Raw genomic sequence first — 24,037 nt, forward strand, 5'->3', positions numbered from 1 at the left:
CGTCACACTTTTTTGAATTTGATGAAAAAATTAATTTTCTTAAAATTTTATATTTTTCCAGGTATTTAAAAAAATATTTTATTAATTTAGAAGGCAGTTAAAACAGTTTTGGAGAATTTGGAGAGCTTTTTGTTACTCCCAGAATTGATTGAAATGAAAATTTACGTCCAATAATTTTTTCGATAAATCTTCTCTCTTTTAGTGCTTTTCAGCATCTGACAGACTGAATAGAACATTAATAAAAAAAAGAGTGTATTATTTCTTAATTATCACAGAAGTTGGTATTTTGATTATTAGATTAGTTGCTCGAATAAGTTGCATACTATGACCTTCATTTATTTTGCCAAAAAAGAAAAATGAGGTAATTTCATTGAAAACTCGCAAAACCATCAGAATAGGTACCCCTTCTTCAAAGTATCATATTTCGGTATATGTATACATATATATATATATATATATATATATATATATATATATATATATATATATATATATATATATATATGCCTGGTGTTGGCGCAGTGGTTAGGGCAGCGGCTTGGGATCCAAAAGGTCCCGAGTTCAAGCTCCGTTGGGCCACTGAATTAATACACCAGGGGGTGACAGCCTGTCATCCTTCCGAGGTCGGCGAAATGAGTACCAGTGCACTGGGCCGGTGTATACCCCGGTTAAAATAGGTGTACCATATCCCTGTGTCGTAAGAGGTGACCAGGGTTGCGTCAGGAAGGTCATCCGGCGTAAAACATGTGCCAAATCACTATGCGGATCATACGGATGATCCGCTGTGGCCACCCCGAACGGGAGCAGCCGAAAGAAGAAGAAGAAGAAGAAGAATAAATAAATATATATATATATATATATATATATATATATATATATATATATATATATATCTATATATATGTTGTTCGTCTTTCGGCTGCTCCCGTTAGGGGTCGCCACAGCGGATCATCCGTTATTATCCGCATACTGTTTTTTTTTTTTTGTATACCTTGGTCGAGGCTCGTATGAGAGCTAACACACAACTCACAGCAAGGAGGCATGAGACAAGAGGGGCGGGAGTGGAAGGGACAAAACAGTAGGGAACAGACACATTAGGTGAACTGTGGAAGGGAGAGGGATGGGGATGGGACGGGGAACATGGCGAAGAGAAGATGGACATTTCAGGGACTTTCAGGAAGGAAAGTAGGAGAAATGAAGGAAGTGGGCTTGGGTGGATTATCGGGGGTAGAAAAGATCGAGGATTTGGATGGGGGAAGATAAGAGGTGGTGGTGAACAGCTGTTTTGAAAGCCTGGAGGGAAGAATGGGAAAGAATAGAGTGAGGAAGTTTATTCCAAAGGCGGGAAAAAAGAGGAATGAAAGGGTGAAGATGAGCAGTGATTCGTGATTTTGGTAGTTTTACCAGAAGGGGGTTGTTGGCGGACCTTGAGCGCCCTTTGGAAATGTGGTGGGGACAAATCGCAGAGAGAGCAGGGGGGGCAAGGCTGGAGAGGAGTCGGTAGAAGACAGAAAGACCACCGACCAACCTGCGGTGATTGAGTGAGAGGCCCAAAGACTCAGCTTCATTGCGGGAGATGCCGATGATCTTAAATGCCCTGGTTTCGACAGCGTGAAGCCGAGAAAGGTGGGAGGCAGGAGCACCAGCCCAGAGGGGAGAGCAGTACTCCATCAAGCTACGGACAAAAGCTTTGTAAGTGGTCAGGAGCTCAAGAGGGCCGAGGAAGGACTTAGCACGACGGAGGATTCCCAGTCGGCGACTGGCTTTTGAGGCGAGGTTGGAAATGTGACTTTCCCAGGAAAGGTCATGGCAGATAGTGAGACCTAGAAGCTTGAAAGAAAAGACTTCTTCCAGAAATATATATATGTAATTAAGCTATACGGTTTTTTGTTCTGAACTCAGTTGACTTAGACTTTCAGGAAAATGTAGTGAGAAGGCAATGGAACAAACTTCATTTTTTGACATTTTTGAAACAGAGTGGTAACTACTTACATGCGCTTAGCCTAAAACATGGTCAGTTGATTAAAACAAAAAAAACCTAATCAACCAATGTTCTCACATTTCAAATTCCATGGAATAGCAAATAACACAAACAGTGAACAAAACATTGAACTTAGACAAAATTTGGCACAGGTTTTACGCCGGATGCCCTTCCTGACGCAACCCTGGTCGCCTCTTACAACACAGGGATAAGGATTGGGTTTCGCCATGAGTCCGGGCTGCCCTACACCCTCTCATAGCGCGGCCCAGCGCAGAGCGCTCGTCCTCAAGCGATCCTCCAACCCAAGCCTCCGAGTAGCCGGATTACAGGCGCACGCCACTACACCCGGTGTATGTATGTATGTATGTATGTGTGTATGTATGTGTATATATATATATATATATATATATATATATATAAATATATATATATATATATATATATATATATATATGTATGTATATGTAATTAAGCTATACGGTTTTTTGTTCTGAACTCAGTTAGACTTAGACTTTCAGGAAAATGTAGTGAGAAGGCAATGGAACAAACTTCATTTTTTGACATTTTTGAAACAGAGTGGTAACCACTTACATGCGCTTAGCCTAAAACATGGTCAGTTGATTAAAACAAAAAAAACCTAATCAACCAATGTTCTCACATTTCAAATTCCATGGAATAGCAAATAACACAAACAGTGAACAAAACATTGAACTTAGACAAAATATGTGTGGTTGTGGAAATTCCATTACCATGTTTCTTCCCCATGTTTGTTTCTTCATTGAATAATATCTGCTAAAAAGCCTGTGTATCTGGAGCAACAACCTTCTGCCAAATAATCAGATACTGTATGGACAGAACTCCATTGAGTTAAAACTGTGGCAAGCTGATTTGTTTATGAGTTGGTGTTAAATTGTGTTGAAAACTCTGTTAACTGAATCCCCATTGGATGCATTGTGTTAGTCAAGTTAAGCTTTTCTTATGCCTTGTGGTAGGTTTTGTAACTTCAGAAGGGTATCTAGAATGAATAATGGCCTGCGGCCTTACAGTGTTCAGTTGTTTCAGAGGATGTAATTCCGTTACCAGTGTGTAATTCCGTTACCATGGACTTTTATTCTTTGAAGGGACTCCTTTCATCAACAAAGCAATATCTAACTTAAGCAAAGCCTTATTCCATAGGCCACTTGATAGGCTCTTAGAAACTGAGCTCCTTTTATTCATATATCTGTTGTTAATTCAGAGGAATCTGCAGTTCAAAATCATGATTTTTTTTTTTTGTATTAAATTTTTGAGGTAATTCCGTTACCAAAGTGTTTTGCCTCTTATTTCTTCAGAGCAAAAGACTGCTTCCTACTTGAATGGCTAATATGGTAGCTAGGGTATAAGGGCAGTTAATTTGTGAGATGTCCATCAAATCAAGGCAATTAGTTTGGAAATTTGGCCTAAAATATGGCTGGATTTTCCTCTGATTGTAATTCTGTTACCGTAGAATCTCCCAATACAAGTATGTGCAAGGCACTTAATAAAATAATGTCCTTTTTAGTTTAGTGAAATAAAGTTCTTGGAGTCGAGTTTTTTTACACCAAAATTTTGGTGACAAGACCAGCAAAAGTTTTGCTTTCAACCCCACCTGCCTTTCTGGCTCTGCCTGGTGAGCCACCTGTTCCCAGGAATCATTAGATTTTATCCTTGCAGACATACCTTTCGCACTTGGCTTGGAGGATGTGAGTGATGCCCACAAACGCACATTGGGACTAACTGATACATGTGCTGAGACTGTCGCTGTTCTTAAGGCACACTTAGCTGTTGCCCAGGGCATTCTCCTTGGCGGTTCACTTTCCGACAACAGGATCAGCGGTCGGGTGAATCGATTTTTTTTTTCAGTTTATGGCCGCATTTTGGGAATTGGCTCTGCCATGTCATTTTGTAGCGCTTCATGGCAAAATGATTCGAGACTCACTTAATGAAAACTCTCCAGTGTGCAATTGCATGAGAGATTGTTCCTTGAATCCGATGATTTAACTCTGACCAAGGACATTTAATTTGTGTGCCGAGTGGAGTCTGCTCTGCCACTCAGCCTGGCTCTGCACCTCTGGTCAATGGTATCAAGTCTCCCTTAAGAGATAACATTCTTCTTTGCCTTGCGGTGAGTTCCAAGACATCCACCAGAAACATCAAGGATGGTGGTCTTGAAAGGACTCCACAACTCTTCAGGATTCCCCAAAGCACTCAGACCCCCCAAATCTCCACTCAGCCTGTTCGCAAACTCCTCAGCTACCCTCTCATCCTTGAGCTTGCCAACATCTAGCTGAGGCTAAGATGGTACCATTCTTCCGGATTTAAGGTGCAACTTCAGAGTTGCGACAACAAGCCTGTGGTTGGTATTGAGGAACTGAGCATGCAGGTAGACCCTTCAGTTCTGGATCATCCTCCAGTGACCATCAATGAGCAGATGGTCAATCTCCTTTGCTGCACCACCATCATTGGCATACCAAGTCCAGCGATTAGTCTGTGGGCGCTGAAACCATGAACCAGCCACCCAAAGTCCATGACTTCTTGCAAATTCAAGGAACTTGGTGCTATTCAAGTTCACAGTTCCAGACCCATGGGGACCAACACATGTCTCATAACCATCCCTATCAGTTCCAGTCAATGCATTGAAATCCCCCAAGACTAGAACAGTATCTCACCTGGGGCACTGATCAATCACAGACTCGAGTGTGGCATAGAATGCGTCCTTCATGGTGACATCACTCGCCTCAGTCGGAGCACATATAGAGATCAGAGAAATGACACCCAAGGAGTGACGAATCCTTAGTCTCACAATACGCTCCTTGACCGGTGCTACCTCAATTACCATTGGAATCAGCTTATTGGACACAACTACAGCAACTCCTTGGGCATGGTAACCATCATAGCGACCAGACCAATCGTCAGTGTAATCACCCGCCTTGATCTCGCCATTATCTGGTCTCCGAACCTCAGAGAGTGCTGCAATACCGATGCTCAGATAACAGAGATAGGTGATCATCCTCTCTTCGGGATGGAACATTCCAGGCACCCACCCGAAGGGACCATATGAGGTTAACCCAAGGAGACTGCCGTCTGGTGGACGACACCTCCGCACCACCCCGACACACATGACCGCAATCTGACCCGACTTTAATGGGAGGGAAGGGAACTTAAGGGCTTTAATGGGGTTAAAGGACAACCCGGGCAGCAAAAGGGGAAATGCAATATAAAGCAATCGTTGTGTATTTACAAAAAGCAAAGAAAATGCACAAGTCGCAGACTTAACCTATTCCTTACCTACCTGATAACAAGACAGGATACCCTGCAGACCACACACATGGTGAGGCAAATTGTGAGGGCAGGGTGGCCTCAGCCTACCGGTATGTATGTAACCAGTGCCCTTGCAAGCTTTGTACCGCTCTCCTGAATGGCCCCGACACTGCACTCCACAACCGAGGATCCACAATGTCCGTTGTAACCGCAAACCAAAGCGTCCAGGACCAGGGCAGAAACGACAGCGACGACCAGGGCAGAGAGAGAACGAGAGCAACGACCAGTGTAGAGAAAGAAAGAACCAGCGCGTCGAGTGTCGCTTTAATCCCCAATGGCTGGCATGTGGCCAGCTTGTAAGATCTGACGTGGCCCATTAGCTGGTGCCAGGCCACCTTGGAAGATCTGGCGTGTGGCTCTTTGGCCCCACCTGCCATCGGGGCTATAAAGCTGCGCTCGACATGCTGATGATGACAAAATGAAATTCCATGATAACATAATTGGAACACAATAGGCTGCCCGCAATTGGTTGAAACCTGCGATATTTGAGGGTTTACTGCATCAACAAAATAAATTCCTATTTACTGTTTTGTAACTGTGAATCAATGAACTACTACAAAGTAGTGTGTATAGATTACCCTGTTCCCCACATTGCAGGAGAGAATGTGTGTGCATGCGTGTGTGCATGTCGGTGTCTATCTCCATATGTAGGTTTCACAAAGAGGGTTGGATGCTTACATGTTTGTCCTACTTCAGCTGAAAGTACATGTCATTTTTTTACACTGGGCCTAGTGCCAATCTTACATTGGCAAACAAAATGAAGCTCACGTGACAAATTACTTCAGCGGAAGCTTTGACCGCTCGTGAAAATACACATTTGACAGCAACAACAGCTACTGAAATTACTGGTAAGCTCACTACATCATAGGCTGTGAATAATCGGTCCTGTAGGGAGCGGGTCCCATCGGGAGAACTATTCAATTAAAATTAATTTGTGATGGCTTTTCTTAAAAATAGATCGTACTAATACGACATATAATTTGGTGTGGGTGTGTGGTGTGTCGGTTTAACTTGTCTGCATTCCTAATCTGCTGGGCAGAATGAGTTAAAATTTGGTTTTTGTATTTGTTTGTCCAGAGGGTTTTAGGCATTCAAATTTTTTTTTTATTGGTCTCTGGGGTTCAGGAGCGGTGGGGATGCAAATTATCCATATGAACGTGCATCAATCATGTCACGCCGCTCCCAGTGGGAGAATGTATGACAATTCCCAGCAGCTTACAGTATTATAATAGTATCTCATTATGAAAATTTTATCAAATTGAAAACTACATGGCTAATTTACATACATACATACATTCTCCATATTTTATGCACTCCTAACCACTGGACAAAGTAATTGAAAAGTTGTGGTTGTACTCAAGATGTCTATGGGAATCTTCTAAGTTGGGATGACCAACTACAACTTAAAGACCACACCTCTCCCCACATTCCCACCCTTGCCACTCCGTAATGGTATTTCTTGTGAGCATAAATTTTAATTAAACTGTCAATTTAATTATTACTTGTAGTTATACTTGTACACCAGAAGTACTCAGATTAAAAAAAAAAAACGTTAATATTAACACGTCTTTGCTGTACTCCGACCAGAGCAAGGCTGGTCATTGTGTACCTTTTATTTATTAATTTATTTATTTTCTCTCGGATATCAATTTTCACAGCAAAAATCTGAAGATTTTAACAAATTTATTTATAGTAATTTATTTGCTGTTTTACAGAAGGCGATGGCTTTTCTAGATCACGTCGATTTTTCTAGATTTTCCTAGATCGCGTCGACAAAACTGGCTCCACTTTTCCAAATTTCCCTGCATCAATATCTATTGACTGACCACACTAAGATCCATCCCGACGAGAAATGCATTTCAGAAAACTGCTCTGTAAGAGTCTAAGACTGAGAAGATTAGGTTACCAAGTTAACATACATTCCAGCATGACTGGCTAATGGATAGAAATTTAACATTTTGTGAGAAGACCCAAGTCTGGCAGCTGGAATATGAAGAGGGGAAGGGTATGTTTTGTTTGCTGGGCTGAAAGCGTGGCAATAAGAATAAGCAAAACCATCAAAATATATGGAATTTAGAGCCTTCTGTTCTTTACAAGCACAGCAAATTTGACATCCATGATGGTAGCTCACAGCAGCACTTGAATGCTGCATCAGCATAATTAAATTGTTGAATGAGCTTCTTCCATATTGAGCCAGAGAAAAGGAATGAAGTAAAATATGAGGTCCTGTTTAATATCTTTTTCTGTTCTCACTGGATGGTTAAAGAAGAGGTGGGCCACAAAAAACTGTCATCACTTCGAAATCTTCTGCAGACAATGGGTTTTCTTGATGTGAAGTACTTTGTACACCACTCTGCCATGTCAATACAGGAAATATTTCTAGCCATTGGTCAGACAATTCAGGAAGAATTTGTGAGATCGGTTCAAAAGTCTCAGTCCTTCAGACTGTTAGCTGATGACGTGACAGACAAAGCAGTTACAGAGCAACGGCTGCTCTTCGTCCAGTGTGTTGCTGAAGTCGCCACGATAAAAACAAAATTTTCAGCAGTGGGAGACATGTTGACAGAATTTACAAATACAGATGCTGAATGTCTCCATGCTATGATTTCCCAGAATCTTTAAAAAAAATTGGGCCTGGAAGGAAAGTGTCCGTCATTGTTGGTAACTGACGGAGCTTGTGTTCTGATGGGAAAGAACACAGGCCTGGCTGCTCATATAAAAGAATCACTTAATCTGGAAATGATTATCATTCGATGCCTTTGCCATAGGCTTGCACTGGCTTGTTCAGACTCAACAGAGGACATATCTTACCTGAAAGAGGCAGTGGAACTTCCTCTTGCGTGTTTGAAGTTTTTTTTTAAAAACTCCCACAAACGTTTGGCTGCATTCAATGACATTGTCAGAGACTGGCAAAAAGCTTTAAAAAGCAAAATGGACAAGATAGTTGTCAATTAACAATGCAATTGGGCAATTCCACATGAACAGGGACATGAGTGGTGAAAAAATAAATTCCTCAGATTGTTCCTTGTGAGGGATTTTGTAAGCATCAATGATTCAAGAAAAAAAACTTAATAAGGCATCATGTCTTGTTTGGTTTCTTTACTTGTTTGGTCGTTGAAATGTGCTCAGTTGATGCACGTAACGCAAGTCACTAAATCGCACAATCATCCATGTTGCCAAAACAAGGAAAGATTTCTGGAAAGTGAAAATTTATATTTTCCTCCCTGTATGAATCTATGTATATACACTACCGGTCTAAAGTTTGGGAACACCCCCATTTTTCCAGTTTTTACTGAAATGTAAGCAGTTTAATGTTTCAATGTACTCTGAAATTAAAGCAAAGACCAAATAAACAATTGCAGATGAAAAAGAAAACATGGAATCGTTTTGTTGAACAAAATTTAATCTAAATTTTTGACTCATCAAAGTAGGCAACTTTTGCAGATATAACAGCCGAACATACTCGTGGCATTCTTTCTCCAATGGAAATCAAATATTGTTCGAAAAGTTCTTCCCAACACTGTTGCAGAAGTTCCCACAAATGTGTTGCACTTGTAGGTTGCTTTGCTTTCACCCTTCTGTCCAGTTTATCCCAAACCAGCTCGATTGGATTTAAGTCTGGAGACTGTGCTGGCCATTCCATGATTTGAAGCCTACCGTCTTGTTGTTTTCTTCTAAGGTAGTTCTGACGTAGCCTGGAGGTATGTTTTGGGTCGTTATCTTGCTGTAGGATGAACTCCTGACCAACTAGGCGTAGACCAGAGGGTATTGCATGGCACTGCAAAATGCTGTAGTAGCCCTTTTGGTTCAGGGTGCCAGTCACTCTGTGCAAGTCGCTGACTCTGGATCCAGCAAAAGAGCCCCAGATCATCACGCTTCCTCCTCCATGTTTGAAAGTTGGTGTCATACACTGAGGAACCATCCTTTCGCCTACTCGATGGCGTACAAAAACCCTGCGTGATGAACCGAAGATTTCAAATTTTGATTCATCGGTCCATAAGACCTTCTTTCAGTTTTCAGTAGTCCACTGGCGGTGCTTCATGGACCAGGCAAGCCTCTTTTTCTTATTTTGCCATCTTAGCAATGGCTTTCTTACTGCCACTCAACCTGTCAAACCTGCAACTCGAAGTCTTCTCTTCACAGTTGAAACTGAGATTTCCTTACTTCGACCAGTGTTAAGCTGTGCTTGAAGCTGCTGTCCTGTGAGCCATCCATCACGCAAGCTGTTGACTCCCAGAAACTTGTCTTCTGATTGTGTTGTGGCTTTGGGTCTGCCAGACTTCTTCCTGTCAGAATTTCCTCCAGTTTCCAAGTGCCTTTTGATGATGCAGGAAACTGTACTCACTGACACCTTGGTTGCATTGCAATTTCTTTAAGCGAAAGACCTTCACTTTTAAGGGTTATAAGGGTCTGTCTGTCTTCCCTTGTTAATTGTCTTTTTCTCACCATTATGATAGCAATATACTTCTTCCTGCAGTGCAATATTGTCCAAATAATGCTTCAGAGGGTGTAGCAACACAGTCTGTTCCAACACTGCTTTTATACAGACAGAGGATTTGTAACTAATCAACAAAAGTTGGGACACCTGTAGGAATTGTTTGCATCAACTTTCAAGGCTTAATTTACTTCCATTGCTGCAGAACAGCTGCAGTTGCTAACCAATTACTTGTTCCCTGAAAAGGGCCTTTTTTAATTACATTACATTATTTACTCTGAAATTTACATTATTTTTCAGTTTTTGGTAACCTAAACTTTTTTTTAACCTCTGGCAGTTTACTGCTTAGCTTTGTTCCATTTCAGGTAATTCACTGGACTTGAACTGCTTAAATTTCAGTAAAAACTGGTAAATGGGGGTGTTCGAAAACTTTTGACCGGTAGTGTGTATATATGTATATATATATATATATATGTATATATATATATATATATATATATATATATATATATATATATATATATATATATATATATATATATATATATATATATATATATAACCATCAACATATGAATGGAAAAAAAAGTTCCTGTGCAGTGTGCACCATAAATTAATTACACAAAATGATACTGACATGTTCCCCAGTTTAACCGTGACTATCCAAAATTTGCATGTGCATACTTTGCATTGCATGCACAAATTGCCATGCATGTGTACTGAGTCACGTGACAGTGCTGCACGTGGTATTAAACAAATTGCAATGCAGTATGATTCAGTGAACCATACTGGCTGTGGAAAAACATTTTTATTAATGTCTAAACATCGTAAACGTGATGCCGTGCCCTTCCAAAAATGAAAGTCCATGTGCTAGTATTGCTTGCTTGAGACAGGAATGCCACACAATGTTGTGGCTCGGCGTTTTGGTGTTCATCGGAATACCATGCAGTCATTCTGAGGATGTTATCAACAAACTGGCAACATCAGAGACCATCCATGTTCTGGGGGATCACATGTGTCATCACGTCGGCAGGATAACCATAGCCGGTTGGTGCACCTTAGGAAAATCGGTTCCAGACAGCAAGGTGGCAGAACTGCCAGGAATCGTGTGTGTGTGTGTGTGTGTGTGTGTGTGTGTGTGTGTGTGTGTGTGTGTGTGTGTGTGTGTGTGTGTGTGTGTGTGTGTGTGTGTGTGTGTGTGTGTGTGTGTGTGTGTGTGTGTGTGTGTGTGTGTGTGTGTGTGTGTGTGTGTGTGTGTGTGTGTGTGTGTGTGTGTGTGTGTGTGTGTGAGAGAGAGAGACAGAGCACAAAATCCAACCAGCAGTGCATAGTATTTTGTTACCAAATCATCAACATGCATACCTAGCTTCTTGTAGACAACATCTGAGGTTTAGGAGACAAGATTGGGCTGCTCTCCTCTTTGGAGATGAGTTGAGGTTCCATCTTGACCAGTGTTACCACTCCTTGGCTTTTTTCACAAGATCTTGGCTATTCATTGTTCACCTTGGCATCTTGGTTTTCTAAAGGTTTCTTGGCGTATCTGTTTTCTATTATCATCGCTTTTCCGAAACCTTGTGAATTATTGGCTTTTTTCATTGGCTTACCTTGGCATTTATGAAAATGAGGAGTAGTCACACTGATCTTGATAGTAGCGATGGTCATTGTCTCGTTTATTGATGGGAAGGGGAATGTTACGCTGACGCATGTGTTGTGCAACGTTTGTTGTGGAAGTGTGATGGTATGGGGAGGCATCACCGCACATCACAGAACCCAGCTGGAGCTCATTAGTGCAATTTGACTGGGATCCGGGACCATGATGAAGTTCTCCATCCTCACCTCCTCTGGTTCCTGCAGGTTCATGGATGTCACATCACACTTCAACAACATAATGAACACTCACACGTCACACGAGGTGTCACTGATTTCATCACACAACAGAACATTCCCACACTTCCCTGGCCAGCTGTTATGCCTGATCTTTCTCCCATAGAACATGGGTAGGATGAATTGAAACTACGATTGTGCCATTTGCAAAACCAGAAAGCGACATTGGCCCAACTGCCTTGGAAAAGATAGTCCCTCAAGCCTTTTTCAACCATCTTGTGTCCCCAATGAGGCGTCATTGCCAAGTGTGTGACAACGCAAATGGTTCTCACACCAGATACTGAGCGGTTAACTGACTTTTGACTGCATCCCTCTTCGAGCCTCTGGAGACACGTCTTGCACACGTGTTGACATTCTCATGTTGATTTCATGTTTATCAAACACTACATATTAATATGACCAAACAACATTACGTGTTTGTTTTAATTTCTCATATCACAAATGTGTAAATAATGTGCCGGAACTTTTTTTTCTGTTAGTATGTATGTATTTTTACTTTGCGCTGCCATTTATGCCTGACCTTATTGCCCAATCTGTTTTGTTCTCAGTCTCATCACTTCTCATCTTTGCAAACCGGAGGGATCTGCGGCTCGTGTATGTGTCGCCTGAACCATATGGAGTCAGTAACTCTTCGGTGATAGTCGGAGATCTGGAGGATGCAGTGGCTGTGGACTTTTTGTTTGCCAAGTCGGCAATATACTGGACTGACCTTGCTGAAGGGGCCATAAAGATGGCATACTTGAACCGGAGCAGCAGTACAGGCAGCAGTGTGACTGCAGTTGTGGCTATGGGCTTGGTGTCACCCGATGGACTTGCTTGTGACTGGTTAGGAGGCAAGTTGTATTGGACAGACTCCGAGACAAACTGCCTGGAAGTGGCAGAACTAGATGGCACACATCGCAAAGTACTTATCTGGTGGCAGCTTGACCAACCGCGTGCCATCGCACTGGATCCAGCACATGGGTATGTTGTGATGTTGCCGCACTCTTAACACTTTTTTGTGTTATAAAGTTGAAGCATTCGATGGGAATTTTGTAATAAGGTTCTTTCTTCTGTTGGAGCCATTTTCAGATCCCACAAAGTCAAAAAAATTTTTCTGTAAGATAAGATATATGTACTTATCCTGAACTAACGCACCAATTCTACTTGCAAATAAGAATGCAATTTACTGATATAACTGGCAAGGTCTGAATTTTTGTTAAAATGTAATATCAGATTGAAAGGATTGAAATGTAATATCAGATTTTTGTCAAGACATGTGGCCCTGCAAAGATAGTCGAATGGCTACAAATGAAATTTTTATGCTCCAGTCAAATGGAAGAGGAGTTTGTGCAAAGTGTGCAAATAAAGAACAGTTTTACTGTTGTGATGAGCCAGCCTCATCATGCCAATTAGTGAATTTCAACTTTTCTGTTGAAATTTGTTGATAATAGAATTGAATGGCTTTTTGATAATGTTTACACATGAATATTTTATTTCGTAATTCCCTTTTTTATTTTTAAACTTCTCCATCTTTATTAATTTGATACGCCCAAAACAAGAATGTTAAGATGCCGAAATGGCAAAATGTTTCACCAGGAATGATCGGATATCAAATTCTGATCAAAAAAAAAAAACCTGTTTTGTCTAAGTCCCCAAGTCCTTTGACTAAGTCCCCACCTGGGGGTGAAATCCAAAAAATGAACCGGGGTCAAATCCCAAAATTTGTTACGTATTTCATGCGTCCCCCAATGTTGAATGCATTTCCAAAGTTTCATTTAGAAATGTTCAAAAACGTGATCGTAATTGCATTTTTTAGTATTTGACCTTTTGCCTGGGGTGGAAGCAAAAATTATCCTGCTCTCACACATTCTCACCATGTTGCTGATCATAACGACAAAGTTTGGTGAAATTGTTTTTGTTTTTTTAACAACCGTTTCGGAGGCGATAGTGTGACTGACGGAGCCGACTGAAATACCCCCCCCCCCCGTTTTATTTATTTATTTATTTATTTATTGGTTCACGAGCCCCAGCCAGAGTGACCACTATATTCGTTATGTCTGTGTGTCTGTCTGTCCAGAGCATAACTCCGTGGACTTTAATCCGATCTTGATGAAACTTGGTTATGTGTTCGATATCAATGTCTAGTTGTGTTTTCCTGGATGAGGGCGTGGCTACACCCATTGTGGGCTGAACCACGCCCAAAAAATAGCCATTTTTAGGGGGTAGTCTGATTAAAAATCTATTTTCTCCGAGGGAATTGACTGAATGGAATGGGTTCTTCGGTATTTGAATAGCAAAATGAATTATCTAAAACTTGTCGTCGTCCGATTTTTTTTTTTTCGTCCCAATACAAGGTCAAGGTCACAAGGTCAAAAACTTAGAAAATTGCGAATGTTGACATAAAAATCATACGACTGCCAAAACTTTGAGAGCTAGGATGACAATATTTTTTTATGCATAATCTTGAGGTCATTCCCCACCAAAAGTCTTGAAACCATTTTGTTCCATCTCGATCACCTTGCCCGTGGCGCACCCTTCAAGTTTGTTTTTACGCTGATTTCATCAAAGTATGGATAATCCGAGGAGTGTGAAATGCCATATAGCCTATATGACGTTATATTATTCCTGGAATGTTCCAGAGGAAGTTTTGCACCAAAGGTCATAATCCTTGACCTTTGACCTTTAAAGGTCACAAAGGTCAAATTTTCAAAGTTGTGGGAATCGAACTGGGTTTTTGACCTTCTTCGATGAACTAACTCCATTAAGCTATAGCACGTATCCTGTTTCCTTATTTTAATGTCCACAACATTGTTTTGTGACCTTTAAAGGTTATGCAAAGGTCAAATTTTGAAAGTTGTTGAACTAAACCGCGTTTTTGACATTTTGCAGCTAATAACCTGTCACTCGTACCACATCATGTTGATCATTTTTATAACTTGGTCAAACATTATGACATTGTCTCATCCTTGACTTCTGAAACAATCTACATCGTCAAATACCGCTCGTGAACCATTGTCGTCTTCAGACTTGTTTATTTTTTTAAAGTTTTTTTTATTCCTTATTTAGAATGGTGATAACACTCAGATATCCATGTTTTACACTGCTGTTATATTGCTTTCTGTAACATTGTCATATGCTTAAATTCTTTTTGGGATGATGGGTCTTGTACCTTCTATTTGTTTTTTCTTACTTTGTGCTGTCCCTGTTTTTGTTTTTTTATACAGAACTCACCTTTCACAAGGCTAAAGGCCTTGTTTTACAAGGCCAAATGCCTTGTTCTATCTTCAGGTTGGGCAGATGTTGTTTTCTAACTCTTGAGAGTGGACACACATTTGTTGTAGGCTTTGCGGAATGCACTAAGATTGCCTTTGGTGTGTTTCCCTTCCAGGAAGAGAATGCAAGTTGTTTCAGAGCAACTCCTCCACCAGAGGATTTAGTGTACCATGCGTGGGAAGAAGGATAGGATAAATGAAGACGAGATTCAATTACAGGGAGAGTTTGACAGAGGAGGAGAAGGAATTTGTTAACATTTCTCTTGAATTGTGGATGGTTGTATGAGTTATTGTTATTTGGTGGTGTTGATGGCTAAATTTTGGTCATCAGGTTTGCTGTGAAATTGATATTTCTTCCGAAAATGTGCAAGTTCACTGGTGGATTTTGGTCAATTAAATCTGGTCTTTAGGCAGCATAATGGTACTTCCAGGGAAGAGATAGGGAGGGTCAGAAGTTCCACAGTGCTTCTGTGGAGTTTAACTTGGCGCTTTCAGCTGCCACTTCAGATTGGTACTGTTGTCTTCAATTCAATTATGAGCAAATACAGCAGACTCGGTGACGGCAGGTCTGGCATCTCACTCAGGCAGATTGGCAGGGCCTGCAACCAGCCACCTCAGTTCAGGACTGGTCTCGCATATCTACTGCCCCTGAGGTTAACTTAGCCTGGGGATTCTTCTGTAGAAACCTACTCTCTCATGCACAGATTCATCCTATCTCGTCTTCATTTATTCTACCTTTCTTACTACCCATGGTACACTGAATCCTCTGGTGGAGGAGTTGCTCTGAAACAACTTGCATTCTCTTCCTGGAAGGAAAATACACCAAAGGCAATCTTGATGCATTCCGCAAAGCCCACAACAGATGTGTGTCCACTCTCAAGAGAGTCAGAAAACAACAACTGTCCAATCTCAAGATTGAACTTTCAAACTTGTCTGCCCCCTCTACAACCTGCCTCGCTAAGTCTATCTCTGGAGTATGCTCCCACTTTATCCGTTCCCTCACTTCAAATGGCACCACAGGTGCCTTTGCTCGTGAGAAGGCCTAATGCCTCAATTCTGTTTACTTCCAAATCTTGTGTCCCCATTCCCCAACCCCTCACTCTCTGTACCCGCCTTACCCAATCGTTCCGAATTGCTTCTGCACTCTGAGTCTTTTGCACCTGAGAAGGGGGAGGTCAGGTCAGGTCAGGTATGGGAGCATGTGCCAGAACAGCACGTCGCTGCGTCCACTTTCCGCCGGTACTCCAGGGGCCTCCGTCTGGCCATCCCCCAGGCAGATGCCAGGCCCATCCCCATCTCCTTGAGATGATGGTCAACCTGTTGCAACCATGAGGCACGTGGTCGACCCACTGGCCTCCTCCACTCATGAGACTCCCTCGCTGAGAGAATCTGGTGAGCAGGATCAGAGTCAGGAAAACGAGCCACATGTCCATACAGCCGCAACTGACGCTCACGGACTATGCAGGCACAAATCTCATCCGAGTCTCTCTCAGCAACTGCTCGTTGGACACAAAATCTGACCAGCGAGAGCCAAGGATTCTCCGAAGAGACCTGGTACCAAAGGAATTAAGTCTCCGTCTCAGATCCTTGGTCAGAGTCCAAGTCTCGCACCCATAGAGCAAGACTGGAAGTACCAAGGACCTGAAGACTCGGACTTTCGTCCTCCCGCACAGGTACCGGCAGCGCCACACCCCATGATCCAGTGAATCCATGACTCCCCAGGCCCGACCCAGACGTCTATTGACCTCTGACTCGCAGCCAGCAGAGACATGAATATCACTGCCAAGGTAAGTGAATCTCTCCACGACCTCAACATCCTCACCACAAACAGACACAGACAGGACAGCAGCATCCAAGATGTCACCGAAAGCCTGGATCTTAGTTTTGACCCAAGAAACCCGTAATCCCAACGGCTCCGACTCCTCATTCAGCACCTCGAGGGCCCCCAAGAGGATGTCTAAAGTCTCCGCAAAGATGACTGCATCATCTGCAAAGTCAAGGTCCGAGATCTTGACATTCCCAAATGACGCACCGCAACTTGATCTCTCCGACATCCTCCCTAGAATCCAGTCCATACAAGTGCTGAAAAGTGTGGGGGCAAGTACACATCCCTGACGAACTCCAGTAACAACTGGAAATAAGTCAGAGATGGTACCACCACACTTCACAGCACTCTCAGTACCAGAGTAGAGTTCAGACATCAGATCGATCAGTTTTGGTGGCACCCCACGAAGACCAAGAATCCTCCAGAGGACATCCCGATTCACTGAATCGAACGCTTTACAGAGATCAACATAGGCTGCAAGCAGCCCCTGCCGAAACTCTCGTCTGCGTTCGGTGAGGACACGAAGTGCAAGGATACGGTCAATCGTTGACCTCTTTGGTGTAAAGCCTGACTGCTCTGGACGCTGGTGCTCAAGCAGATGGTGGCGAACCCTATCGAGATTTATCCGAGCAAAGACCTTGCCCGGCACTGAGAGCAGCGTCACCCCTCGGTAGTTGTTGCAGTCTTGGCCATCACCCTTCCCTTTCCAGAGAGGGACAACAAGGCCCCTCTTCCAGTCAGTTGGGATGATGCCTGTGTTCCAGGCAGAGCACAAAACTGCATGCAATGACACGAGTGCAGCATTTCCACCAGCCTTGAGAAGTTTGGCATGGATGCCACAGATCCCTGGAGCTTTGCCCCGTTTCAACTGGTTCACCGCAGCCCGTGTTTCCACAAGCGAAGGTGGACCACAGTTGATTTGAGGGTCAGCAACAGGGATTGTAACACCCTTGACGTCCAACTCGACAGTTGGGGGATCATCCTGGTACAACCGCTCAAAGAAACCGGCCCAGCGGGCCTTCACTTCAGACTCCTCTGTCAAGAGCCTACCACTCTCTGCTCGAACTGCAGTGCTCCGAGGGATGGGCTTGGATAAACGTAATGCGCGAATTCCCCTGTAAGCGGGACGAGAATCACCTGTCCACAGGTGATGCTCTACCCCCTCACAGATTCCTCGCACATAGGCCTCCTTGTCCACCCTCAGTGCACGTACAGTTTTACGCCTCAGCTCCCTGAACAGCTCAGCTCTGCCATTCAGCCTGGCCCTGCGACTCTGGTCAATGGTATCCAGTGTCCTTTGAGAGACAAAATTCTTCTTTGCCCTGCGGTGAGCTCCAAGGCATCCACCGGCAACATCAAGGACGGTGGTCTTGAAGGTGCTCCACAACTCTTCAGGACCCCCCAAAGCACCCAGACCCCCCAAGTGTCCACTCAGCCTGTTCGCAAACTCCTCAGCTACTCTCTCATCCCTGAGCTTGGCAACATCCAGCCTCGGCTGGGATGGTACTATTCTCCAGGATTTAAGGTGCAGCTTTAGAGTTGCTACAACAAGCCTGTGGTCAGTATTGAGGAACTGAGCACTCCGGTCGACCCTGCAGTTCTGGATCATCCTCCAACGACCGTGAATGAGGACATGGTCAATCTCCTTTGCCACACCGCCAGCGTTGGAATACCAAATCCAGCGATGAGCTTGTGAGCACTGAAACCATGAACCAGCCACCCTAAGTCCATGACTTCTTGCAAAGTCAATGAACTTAGTGCCATTCTGGTTCATAGTTCCTGACCCATGGGGACCAACACACACCTCATAACCGTCCCTATCAGTTCCAGTCGATGCATTGAAATCCCCCAAGACTAGAAGTGTATCTCGTCTGGGGCACTGATCAACCACAGACTCGAGTGTGGCGTAGAATGCATCCTTCACGGTGAGATCACTCGCCTCAGTCGGAGCATAAACAGAGACCAGGGAAATGACACCTAAGGAGTGACGAATCCTTAATCTCATAATACGCTCGTTGACCGGTGTTACCTCAATTATCATTGGGGTCAGCTTATTGGACACAGCTACAGCAACTCCTTGGGTATGGTAACCATCAGAGCGACCAGACCAATAGTAGGTGTAACCACCCACCATTATCTCGCCGCAATCCGGTCTCCGAACCTCAGAGAGAGCTGCAATCCCAATGTCCAAACGCTTGAGCTCAGATGATAACAGAGACAGGTGATCATCCTCTCTTAGGGATAGGACATTCCAGGCACCCACCCGAAGGGACCGCCTCAGGTTAACCCAAGGAGACCGCCGTCTGGTGGACGACACCTCAGCACCACTCCGACACACTCTCCCGCAATCTGACCCAGGGATGTTACCCCGTGGTTTCCCTCCTATCAAAGATTGGGGGTCCCGAAGGCTTTGCCCCAATCCCGTCATCCGGTGAGCTGCCCTGCGAAGGGAAGCTGCACAGGAGGTACTCCCACGGAGTGGGTTTTCAGATTTTTTTGCGTTTTTGCGTTTTGCGGAATGAAGGGTTTTACGGTGGCCGGAGTGCAAATCCTGCCACCAACCTCCTAATAAGAAGTAACCCAACTGCAGGAGGACGTCCGCAGACACAGTTGGGCACTAGATATGGATGGCCGTTGGCTCACAAGGAGCTCCTCCGCCCTTTGACAGGTTTTGTTTTTAATCCTGCTGGGTGTCCATATCTAAACACCCTCCTCACCAGAAAACCTGGTGGGGGAGACGGTTTAGTCGCCGACAACCCGACCATGGAACAGGTTAGTACAGGTTTACATGGTACATGTAGCAGGTCACAGATCGAACCTGACCTGACAGTGTTTCTGACAGGGGAGAAGTTTCTAGCAACCCTCGACTGATTGTGCAGCTGGATCGGATGGCATCGGCTAGGGCTAACATGTTCCAAAATCCTGCTCTGCTGCTCTTGCACTTCCTCTGTCTGTGTACTTTTCACCCTATCGTTTGTCCTCGGTCAACTTCCGTCTGCTTGGAACTCAGCCAACATCACCACCACATTATATAGGAAGGCTCAAAAAGTGATCCCACACAGTGACTTGCCTCCATTCATCAGCAAGGTCATGGAATGCATCATCGCAGTTGATATGAAATCCTTCCTTTTCTCCAGCAACCTCATCTCAGTTCATTTTAGTTTCAAACCAGGTCAGTCCACCTTGGATATGATGCTGCTACTCACGCAACAATGGATGGAGGCCCTCAATGTCAGTCATGAGATCAGGGCCATCTCTCTGGACATATATTGTGCTTTTGATACAGTGTGGAATCCTGACTTGCTCTCCAAACTCTCTACCTATGGCATCCAAGGCGAACTCCACACATGGTATACTGATGTCCTCTACTCTCATAGCCAACGTGTGCACTCAATAGAATCCTTTCATCTCCAATCTCTGTCAAGACTTGAGTGCCCCAAGGCAGTGTTCTGGGCCAGTCCCATTTCTGATCCTCATCAATGATCTCTCTGACTTTTTGGAAAATCCTTTTTAGCTCGCCTGTTCGAAGAACAGAGAGCTATGGCGATACCCCCGGCGTGAGCGTCAGCATGAGCGTCAACGTGAAAATGTTAGTTTTTGATGCAAGTTATTTTTTCCTTTGTAATGTTTTTATGTACCACACTATTTTTTATACGCCTGATATATATTGTTGTGGTTACCAAATTCGCAAACCACCATTCAGGTCCCTTAGGTGAGATATCTCCGTAAGTATATGTGTAGTTAGGCCCAAACCCGTTGTCTAGTGGGAATACATGTCATTCATGCGTGCTGCGACTCTTCAGGATAGCCGTTTTTCTTTTACTATCTTTATTTTGGACCAACCGCCATTGTTACCACCACCAACCACAACATCAACCACCCACCGCGGCGCCGCTTCACGTCACACCTCGCAACCGTCGCATCGCCACCGTTCTTGCGCCGCTTGTGGGTACCAGTGTTGGACTCGTGCAGGGCGCGCGCCGAACAGCGTGTACAAAACCACGGATTTTCAGCTCCAAAAACGGATCAAAAACGACACACGCCCACTTTTGTTCCGTCCAATCGGTGAGCGAGGGGCGATTTGGCCCCGCCTCCAGGGCGTTGGAGGGCGATCGCTATATGCAAATTTATGGATCAAAATGCATTCACGCCCACTTTTTCTCGGGCCAATGGGGAGCGAGGTGAAAGGTCGAAGGCAGGGGGTCAAAGATGAGAGAGCGAAGCCACGGGGCTTATATAAGCGACTGCGTTCGTCAGTCGAGAGAGTTAAGACTTCGCAGTCGGTGGAGTTGGGAAGAAGAAGCAAGAAGGAGTTGGTCGTCGTCGTGTGCGTTGGAGTCGGAGCGAAGAGGACGGAGCTGTGGAGAGGCGGCGAGGGCAGACGAGGGGGTGCTCGCGTCGTGCCGGGAGCTGCACACCAGGGAGGCCGACGGCGCGACCTGGTCGAGGTGGAGACGCTCGTCGCGGGACTCGAGACAGAGTAGAAATCCTCCTTTCCCCCGAGCATCAGCAACCCCCTCCTGTTTCCCCCCGCGCTGAGATAGTGCGACCAAGGGGGCCCCTTTCCCACCCCCTACCAGACACTGTCCGCGAGGCCCGCGGAGTTGAGGCACCATCGCCGCTCCGCGTCTCATCACCAGACGGGTCGGCCCGACCCGGTCTCGGCCTCAGGCCCGCCTCATCCTTGAGGGTTCTCTTTTCTTTTTCTTGGTTTTGGATATGTGTTGTCGGCACCGTCTGTGAAGTAAAATTGTATAAGTGTGCCGTGTGCTCGCGTAATCGGTATTAGATCTGCATTGTCGCATTTGCTTTTTGTGTAAAATTGCATTGTGTTTCTCTTCTTTTCTATGTGCTTTTGGTGGAATTGAATATGTGTGCTTTCCGTTCATCGCGAATAAATGTGCTTTGTGTTGAACTGTTTCCCGCTTCGCTTCGTCATTTCTTTCATTGAATCCTCATCTTGCTTCACATAAAGGGTTGGTAGTGGGCTGAATACGCCCGATAATTAATCGAACCGTCGAGGTCGACGAATAACACCGCTCGGTTATCCCGATAGTACGGAACGGGTCGCTTAAGTGGCCCGTGTCCGAAGTCGACCTGCGGCGAGGTGCGATCGCCCGGTCTACCCTCCGTGTGGGTACTTAGGTAGGTCGAATTTGGCGAGCAACCCTATCCCACGCGGGGGCCGATTGGCTCAATCGCGGTGAGACCGAAAGGTCCACCCGTGACTGGTTCCCAGCGTTAGTCCGAGAGGGTCACGACTGGATTGTCCGTCCGGTGGGCGACGTGCCGCGATTCGAGTTACGTGGCCGTCCGCACGCCGGCGGGCGCAAATCCGTAACAATATCAACGCGTATTATGTGATACCGGTCGTCTATCCGTCCGTCCGTCCGTCCGTCCGTTCCTGTCCGCACTCTAACTCCCAGAGTTTTCAACTTTCACGTTTCATATTTGGTACATAGGTGCAGACTGTGGAGACGGTGTGTCACGACATACGTTCGTCATCTAAAGTGCTTGCCATGGCAATCAGGATGCTGTTTTCCATCCGTTCATGTCTGCACTCTAACTCCCAAAGTTTTCAACTTTCACGTTTATATTTGGTACACAGGTACAGACTGTGGAGATGGTGTGTTGCGACATATGTTCGTCAGCTAAAGTAGTTGCCATGGCAACCAGGATGCTGTTTTCCATCCGTTCCTGTCTGCACTCTTACTCCCAAAGTTTTCAACTTTCACGTTTCATATTTGGTACATAGGTACAGACTGTGGAGACGGTGTGTCGTGACATACGTTCATCATCTAAAGTGGTTGCCATGGCAACCAGGATGCTGTTTTCCATGAAGTAGCACAATTCTGTATATACCTTCTTCGGGCATATATTGTGTTGTTCTCACTTGCGCTCTTGTTACTGATTACAATATACAAATACATATATTGCTTTAAAATTATACTTCACTGCAATGCTTTATAAAAAATATTAATTCTTAGACTAGTCTTTTAAAAACTATAAATGTATAAACAGGTGAGCATTGGGTGGCTTTGACACCAACTCTCTGGTTATATACTTGCTGATGACTCCACCCTCTGCCGTGACATCCTTTATCCGATAGGCATGCTGCAGCCTCTTCCCTCTCTTCCCATGTTGAAACTAGAAGGACACTCGGTGGAGCGCGTACCTCCGCCACTTAATGCCTGATCCAGAGAATATATCAGGCCCAGTACATTTTTGAAATATCATGCAATACAGTACTATATCGTTTTTGGCCCTGTCTCTCAATGGTGAAGAATCACTTTGAAAATTAAATAATTCTCGTATCCAGATTTGGATTCGGATCTTCACTAAAATCGAATCAATTAGTCCTTGCCACACACCCAACCTGTCCACCAAGTTTCGTCCGAATCCATCCACCTCTGTTTGAGATATCGTGCTATCGCTCAATGGTGAAAAATCACTGAAGGAATTATCAGATACGGATTCGGATCTTCACTGAATCAATTCTTCCTTGTCACACACCCAACATGTCCACCAAGTTTCGTCCGAATCTGTTCACAACCTTTTGAGGTATCATGCTATATATCGTTTTGGCCCGATCTCTCAATGGTGAAGAATCACTTGAAAAATTCTCGTAGTCTGATCCGGATCCCGCTCTTCACCAAAACCTAATTGATTCGTCCTTGTCACACACTGAACCTGTCCACAACTTTTTGAGATATCCTGCACACAAACAAACAAACAGATAGAAAGAGGTGAAAACAACCTCCTTCACCTTTGGTGGTGGAGGTAAAAATCACAATCTGTTCAAAGACTTGGAATATGTCTTTCAATCCTGACAAATGTCATCCTCTCACTATCCCTCCACTAAATGACTGGCAAACTCTCCCATCTACTTTCTCTAAAAATCCTCTTGAGGAAGTTCAGTTATTCAAACTCCTGGGTCTCACTTTCAGCCATGATCTTTCTTGGGCAAACCACATTGTTAAATTGGCCTCCAAAGCCAGCCGCAGACTGGCTCTAGTCCGTCATACAAAGCCTTTCCTTAGCACACCTGAACTCCTATCCACCTACAAGACCTTCATCCACAGCTTGATGGAGCACTGCTCTTCCCTCTGGGCTGGCTCCCCTGCCTCACATCTTGCTCAGCTTGATCCTATGGAAACCAAGGCATTGAAGATTACTGGAATCCCCCATGATGAAGCTGAGACTGTGGGCTTATCACTTTGTCATCACAGACAGGTCAGTGGTCTCTCTGTCCTTTACCACCTCCTTTCTGGTATTGCACCCTCTGCTCATTCCATGCTCCCCCTCCAACCCCATCAGGT

The 24,037-nt window shown here is 44.4% G+C and overlaps 1 protein-coding gene across 2 annotated transcripts in view; it reads left to right on the forward strand.

Annotated features, from left to right (window-relative positions):
- The window catches only part of LRP6 (LDL receptor related protein 6), a 198,813-nt gene that overhangs the window by 34,440 nt on the left and 140,336 nt on the right, over positions 1-24,037 (forward strand). For both annotated transcript variants that reach the window (XM_085884539.1, XM_085884538.1), the window contains exon 2: positions 12,188-12,602. In XM_085884539.1, the coding sequence (XP_085740665.1) occupies positions 12,188-12,602 (415 nt within the window). The remainder of the gene's footprint in view (positions 1-12,187; positions 12,603-24,037) is intronic.

This window comes from Eptatretus burgeri, chromosome 6 (genome assembly GCF_056783735.1).
Source record: "Eptatretus burgeri isolate ZD-2024b chromosome 6, Ebu_testis_v1, whole genome shotgun sequence".
Taxonomy (NCBI): Eukaryota; Metazoa; Chordata; class Myxini; order Myxiniformes; family Myxinidae; genus Eptatretus; species Eptatretus burgeri.